Genomic DNA, 7,596 nt, shown 5'->3' with positions numbered 1-7,596 from the left:
AGTTCTTCGCTTTTTGTATCTTCACCATTCATTTTTTTTTTTTAAAATAAAATTCTACATTTTTGTTATTAATAAATAAAAATACTTTTTTAAGGTTAATTAAGAAGTTTCACATTGAAAAAGTTTATAAATACACATATATATGTATACATTTAAATATGTATATATAGGTATATCAATTATACAAATTCTTTACTTTTTCAAAAGCTAGCATTACTTAATACGCTAATATTTTTACATTCTATTCGTATACATCATTCAGTAATTACGCAGAAAGTAAATAATAAAAATAATCCTTTGTTAAATTTGCTATGTACACAAAAAAGCTTTTTTCAATCAAATAAAATATAATTCATTACACTTTAAAACATTAGTGCTTTTATTATAAAAACCACTTAGTTTTTTTTTATAATTAAAAATTATGAGAATTCGGGGCTTTGACCTCATTCAACTTTCACCAAAATAAGTACAAAATTCACCAATATTTAATATTATAATATTTTACACTTTTTCAAATAGTAATATACGATGATTGTACATTTACAGCAGTTATATTTTTACTTTAAAAACTTTATAATGGCATTCATAACACATAAAAACTTAAATATGTCATCGTAAACTTAAAAAAAAATATATCAAAACAATATTTTATGAAAAAAAGCGACATTTACAGAACTGCCACCATTAAAAAAAAAAAAATTGTTTTAAATTAGAGAATGATATTGATCGGTATTAATAAAAGGCGCAAGATAATCCCTGCATTTATTTCCCTGCATTTGATTGGAGGATTTTTTGTCTTAGTGGGTGGATCAAAATTTTCTTTTGCAAATGGCGCTTTATTGGTTCATAATTACCGAATTATTGTTAAACAGTGAAGTTACAGTGTAAATTATCTTACAGGATAATAAAAATATAGGTATTTAAATGTAAGTGAAAGTGGTGATATTGCCGACGCGGAATTTCGTAAAAATTTTGAATAATTTCCCAAATCATGCAAGTGATAGCATATTCATTGATTTTGTGATACAAATAGTGTTGAGCTGTCTCAGAATTTCATTTGTGTATACTTGTACCGAAATGTCAGTTAATGACTTAATTTTTTTTTCCTATTAATCCATCTAAACTGTGCCCTATTCGGATATTATAAGCCGGTAAAAAAAATGATTCTATATTTTAAGAAATTCTTTGAACTAAATTAGAAATTAAGTAAAAAGTAGTCTAGTTTTTTTTTTTTTTTTTTTTTTTTTTTTTTATATATATAGTATTAAAACGCCTACATTTCCTACATTTCTGATAAGACTTTTTTGTACGGTTTTTATCAATTAAAAAATCATTAAATATTATTTTAGCGCTTGCTTCGCTTTTATCTCCTTTTGAAAATTAATGCATGTGCTTTCTTCTTGGGTTTTACCAAAATAATATACGGTAAATTTTATTTTTCATTTAATAAATCGAGAGCCAGGAAGCTTTATTAAGTTTCACAGAGTTATCTAATATTAGTAATACTTATTTAAAACGCTCTAATATTTGTCATATTAAGTAAAAAAAAAAAACTACAGCAAAAAAATATTCCTGTCCTAAAATTTTTTTAAACACTTCACAATAAGTTTAAATGTAAAAAAAAAAATTTTAATTTATTTTTAATGTATACAAAAATTTTTAATAATTTTAATTTTAATTTTTTTTTTTTTTAATTAAATACTTATTTTTGTATTTTTCAGTAATATTTTCTCAATATTTAGCAACCATGCCTGCAACAAGGGGAGATGGTATGAGAGGTCTTGCAGTGTTTATATCAGATATTAGAAACTGTAAGTAAAGTATTCACTTTATTTTAGTGTTGTTTTTTTTTTTTTTAATTTGTAACATAAAATTGGTCCATTAATTAAATATAACATGATAATTTATGCATACAATAAAAAATTGTATACTTTCATAAATATTATGATTAAAAAATTATGAAAAAAAAATTTTTTAAATTTCTTTTTATATACTGGAGAAACAATTTTACATGAACTATGTAGAATAACAACTAATATATATAATTTTAATTAATGTCGAGAGATTAAATTTTTGTTTAATTTAAAAAAATGTATTTAATCTATATTTATAGGTAAAAGCAAAGAAGCTGAATTAAAGATAACAAGGAACTTGCAATATAGAAGCAATTCAAGGTGAAGACTTAGATGGTACCAAAAAAATATGTATGCAACTCTGTCATTTCTTTGGGCACGATATAGATTTGGGCACATGAGCAGTATTTATATCATCTAATAAATATTCAGAAAAACAAATAGTAAGTAAATTTATTTTATATGATGTTAAGTGTTAAGTTTTAAATTTAATTTGTATTTGTTGATAGGGTTATTTGTTTATATCCGTATTAGTCAGTGTGAACAGTGATTTAATCAAACTTATTATTCAAAGTATAAAAAATGATCTTCAATCTAGAAATCCAATTCATGTAAATTTAGCACTTCAATGCATTGCAAATATTGGAAGCAAAGACATGGCTGAAGCTTTTGGCTATGACATACCTAAACTTCTTGTGTCTGGGTCAGTATTTTCTAATACAAAATCAGTTAACATTATTATTTTGCCTTAAATCAACAGTGCATCAGTAATATAATATATATTCTCAGTGATTGCATTTAAAATGTATGGTCTTTTTTTATTTTTATTTTCATATTTATACTAAATTTCATTATTCTGCTCATTTTTAGGGATACCATGGATGTTGTTAAGCAATCTGCAGCTCTTTGTCTTCTTCGCTTGTTTAGAACATCACAAGAAATTATTCCTGGAGGAGAATGGACATCCAGAATCATTCATTTGCTAAATGATCAACACATGGGTGTAGTGACAGCTGCAACCAGTCTTATTGATGCTCTTGTTAAGAAAAACCCTGATGAATATAAAGGATGTGTTAGTTTGGCAGTTTCTAGACTCAGTCGAGTAAGAATTTTTTTTATTATCATCATTTTTTAATTTGTGCTATTAAGTATTGTTGACTTATAATTTTTCTGTAGATTGTTACAGCAAGTTACACTGATTTGCAAGATTACACATATTATTTTGTACCCGCCCCTTGGCTTTCCGTGAAATTACTCAGGCTTTTGCAAAATTACACACCCCCATCGGAAGATCCTGGCGTGCGTGGACGTTTAAATGAATGTTTAGAAACAATACTCAACAAAGCTCAAGAGCCTCCAAAATCTAAAAAAGTTCAACATTCAAATGCTAAAAATGCCGTTCTTTTTGAAGCTATTAGTTTAATTATTCACAATGATAGGTACGGTGTCTCATAATTTTATAAAATTATTATGTTCAGGTTTTTATCCGAGTATTAATATTCTATTATTTTACAGCGAGCCTAATCTTTTAGTAAGGGCTTGTAATCAATTGGGTCAGTTTCTTTCTAATAGAGAAACCAACTTGCGATATTTAGCTTTGGAATCAATGTGTCATCTCGCAACCTCAGAATACTCACATGACGCTGTTAAAAAACATCAAGAAGTTGTAATTTTGTCTATGAAAGTAAGTTTTTAATTTTTAATACTAGTCAAATTGTTTTTTTCCTTAAAATGTTTTGAAAAATTCAATTTTGCATTGCCAGAATATCAAAAAAAAACTCAAAAAAATTGATGATTTCAGATGGAAAAAGACGTTTCTGTGAGACAACAAGCAGTTGATTTGCTGTATGCTATGTGTGACAAGAGTAATGCAGAAGAAATTGTTCAAGAGATGTTAAATTACTTAGAAACTGCAGATTATTCCATACGAGAAGAAATGGTAATCTTGGTCAAATATTGCATTGAAAATTTATGAAAACAAATTTCTCAAAATATTATTGTTATAGGTGTTAAAAGTAGCAATATTGGCTGAAAAATATGCCACCGATTATACTTGGTATGTTGACGTTATACTGAATTTAATAAGGATAGCAGGTGATTATGTGAGCGAAGAAGTTTGGTATCGAGTTATTCAAATTGTAATAAACAGAGATGATGTACAAGGTTACGCAGCAAAAACAGTTTTTGAGGTAGCTAAATTTATTTTACATTATTTGTTCTATTTTTCAAAAATAATTGTATTAATAATAATGTTCTATTGCAGGCGTTGCAAGCTCCTGCGTGTCATGAAAATATGGTAAAAGTAGGAGGATATATTCTCGGTGAATTTGGTAATCTCATTGCGGGAGATAAAAGGTCTTCTCCAGCAATACAGTTTCAATTGTTGCATTCCAAAGTTAGTATTTTTTTTTAACTTTATTTTTTTTTCAGTTAATTTTGTGCACTTGTAAATTTCAATTAAAAGAAATTTATTTTTAATTTTAGTACCATTTATGTTCCCCAATGACTCGTGCTTTATTGTTATCGACATACATAAAATTTGTTAACCTTTTTCCTGAGATTCGCGATCAAATACAAGCAGTGTATCGATTGCATAGTAATTTAAGATCTGCCGATGCTGAGCTACAACAACGAGCCTCAGAATACCTTCAATTGAGTATTGTTGCATCAACCGATGTTTTGGTAAAGTTTTTTTTTTTTTTTTTATTTTAAATGAAAAAATTTTAACTTTTAATTTTTTAACTTTTTCTAATGAAAAAAAATGTATACTTTTAAATTTTGATAGGCAACTGTTTTAGAAGAAATGCCAGCTTTTCCCGAGAGAGAGTCTTCTATTTTAGCCGTTTTAAAGAAAAAGAAGCCTGGAAGAATTCCAGAAAATGAAATTAGGGAAAGCAAAAGTCCAATTCCAGCAGGTTCCAATCATTCCGTTGAATATAACAATACCGCCCAGGTTAACATTTATTATTAAAACTTGAAAAATTTCGTAAAATTACTAATTCGTGTTGATATTTAGAATTAAAACGTTTTAGTTTTGTAGCACTAAAAAAATTTTTCTTTATTAAAATTAAATAATGTTATTACAGACCACAGTAACTAATAATCAGGCTGATCTCTTAGGGTTATCTACGCCTCCAGCTCCGACAAATAATACTGGAACCCTCATAGATGTTCTCGGTGATTTGTATTCTTCAAGCAACAACGTTCAAGTCAACAATGCAGCTCCACCTACGGTTAACGGATATAATCCCAAAAAGTAAGGAAAAATATTTTAATGAACTTGCAATAAAAAAGACCCTCATTTTTTTTTTGTTTATATATGTATAAATTTTTATATTTATAAAATATTTTAAATTAGATTTGTTTGCAAGAGTAACGGCGTATTGTTTGAAAACGATGTCATACAAATTGGCGTTAAATCAGAATTTAGGCAAAATTTGGGAAGGCTGGGATTATTTTACGGAAATAAAACAACAATTCCTTTACAAGTTTGTTTATTTATTTATTTATTAATTTTTTATTTAAAATTAAATTGAAAAAAAAATTGAAATTTATAATTTAAAAAAAAAAAAATTAAAAATTAAAAATTTTATTTTTTTAGTATTTTTCAGTTACGTATAATCCTTCAAGTGACTTAAGCAGTAAGCTGAACATTCAAATGAAACCTGTCGAGCCTATTTTAGAAGGCGGTGCGCAAATACAACAAATGGTCAATGCTGAATGCATTGAAGAATATACGGATGCTCCAAGTATTGTCGTTTCTTTTGTTTACAATAACACATCTGAAAAACATGCTATTAAACTGCCATTGACCATAAATAAATTCTTTCAACCCACTGAAATGAATGGAGAATCATTTTTTGCACGGTGGAAGAATCTCGGAAAGTAAGTTTATAAAACTTTTTTTTTATATTTTTTTTAAACAAAATTTTAAAATAATCATTTTAATATTTTTTTTTTTTTGTAAGTCAACAAAGAGCGCAAAAAATATTTAAAGCTTCTACTCCAATGGATTTATCTGTAGTTCGCACAAAGCTCATGGGATTCGGTATGCAGGTTCTTGATGGTATCGATCCAAATCCAGATAATTTTGTTTTAGCCGGAATAATTCATACGAGGATGGCCCAAATAGGATGTTTACTACGTTTAGAACCGAACAAAGCGGCTCAGGTAAAAAAAATTTGACACTTTAAAATTCCTGGATGTTTAAAAAAAAAAGAAAAATTGAGTTATGGATTAAAATTTTTTTTTTTTTAGATGTTTCGCCTCACTGTTCGATCAAGCAAAGAACCAGTTTCCGTTGAAATATGCGAATTGCTCTCTGATCAGTTTTAATAAAAGAAAAAAAGGATTCCTTATTTATTTTTGAAAGTTTTTTTTTTTTTTTTGAAAGTAGTGAATAAAATATTTTTCATAAAAATTTTTAAACCGTACATAAAGAAATATATACACTTATATAAATTATATCCTAAAATAAACGATTAATTTTTTAAAGAATTAATTTACAAGGATAGGATTAAGTTTTCTGAAATCTGCCTAAACAAAAATTTTTTTTTATTAATTTTCAATAATTAATTATTACATATTTGTATGTAATTTTATTTCGAATCTCGTCCGAACGATTTATCAATTTACTTAAAAAAAAATTAAAATTTCAATTTAGATTGTAAAAGAATCTAAAAGAAGGGAAAAAGGGTGGTTAAAAAACTAAAAGTGTCAAATAATTCGAATTTTTATAATAAAAAAAAAAAAAATTTATGTTATTGAAATTGAAAAGAGCACAGATATTAAGTATATAGTATTCATCGAACTGTCTATTAATATAATATACTACGTAAAAAATGATTATGTATTTTTTTTTTTTTTTTCCAACTGTACATATTAACAAAAGCAAATGTTTTTAATTGTTAAATTTCCGATTGAATTTATTTAAAATTAATTTTCTCAATAATAAGTTTCAGTATTTGATAAAATTAAAAAACAAATTACAAAAATATTTTTTTTTTAACTCTACTACAACATTCCATTTGTTTCATTAAAATAATAATAATAATATTTGAAATTTTTTAAAGCTTATAATAACCAATAATTATACATATATATTTTTTTTTCATTTATATAAAAAATATATTATTAATTATAATTTTTTACATAATTATAAGAGATTGATCTGTACCTGTGATTACATTTATTGCATTTAGTCGAAATAAGTAGGTATGCTTTAACTATATTTCACACTGAGGTAGATTTCAGGAAAAAATTATTATTATTATTTTTTTATTTTTATTCATTGAATAATATATTTTATTGTCATAGTTGGAAATGTGTAATTTAGAAAGAAAAATTTTTTTTACCGGTTTATTTGCAATAATTTTTTTTTTTTTAGCTTTTTTTTTCCCTCCCCCTTATATTTACAATATATATATATAAAAATAAAATTTAGTAAATTAAATTAAGAATTTATTATTTAAAGTTATCATTAAAAAGAAGAACAAAAATATATATAAATATTATTATATTTAAAAGAAGAGTAAAAATATCGCTTGATGAAAACAAATAAAAATATTGTATAATAAATGTATTTAAATAAATAATAATAATAATAATAATTGAAATAATATCATTTTTTTCTTTAATATTTAAACTAGGTATCTAGGTTGAATATATAAACAATTTATTTTAGCTTATGTAATAATAATAATAATTTTATAAAAATGTTTTTTTGTTTATTTTGAATTGTGTA

The 7,596-nt window shown here is 25.1% G+C and overlaps 2 protein-coding genes across 2 annotated transcripts in view; one reads left to right on the top strand and one right to left on the bottom strand.

Annotated features, from left to right (window-relative positions):
- Window positions 1-214, bottom strand: part of Phum_PHUM117620 (uncharacterized protein) — a gene marked incomplete at both ends in the record, with an annotated part of 3,876 nt that extends 3,662 nt beyond the window's left edge. The window contains one exon of the mRNA XM_002424149.1: window positions 186-214. Within this exon, the coding sequence (XP_002424194.1) occupies window positions 186-214 (29 nt within the window). The remainder of the gene's footprint in view (window positions 1-185) is intronic.
- A 1,988-nt stretch (window positions 215-2,202) lies between these two features.
- Phum_PHUM117610 (uncharacterized protein) lies at window positions 2,203-6,188 on the top strand (the record flags this gene model as incomplete). Its single annotated transcript, XM_002424148.1, has 16 exons — window positions 2,203-2,257; window positions 2,286-2,296; window positions 2,363-2,556; window positions 2,724-2,955; window positions 3,030-3,292; window positions 3,369-3,537; window positions 3,655-3,792; window positions 3,860-4,042; window positions 4,117-4,248; window positions 4,338-4,535; window positions 4,639-4,806; window positions 4,940-5,109; window positions 5,212-5,341; window positions 5,455-5,738; window positions 5,822-6,023; window positions 6,111-6,188. 16 exons carry the CDS (start codon window positions 2,203-2,205, stop codon window positions 6,186-6,188), a joined length of 2,607 nt encoding a protein of 868 aa, XP_002424193.1.
- Window positions 6,189-7,596: the final 1,408 nt, after the last annotated feature.

This window comes from Pediculus humanus, genomic scaffold (genome assembly GCF_000006295.1).
Source record: "Pediculus humanus corporis 1103172107463 genomic scaffold, whole genome shotgun sequence".
In the NCBI taxonomy this organism is placed as follows: Eukaryota; Metazoa; Arthropoda; class Insecta; order Psocodea; family Pediculidae; genus Pediculus; species Pediculus humanus.
Note: the sequence above shows the minus strand (reverse complement) of the source record. Positions and strands in the feature narration are given on the sequence as shown.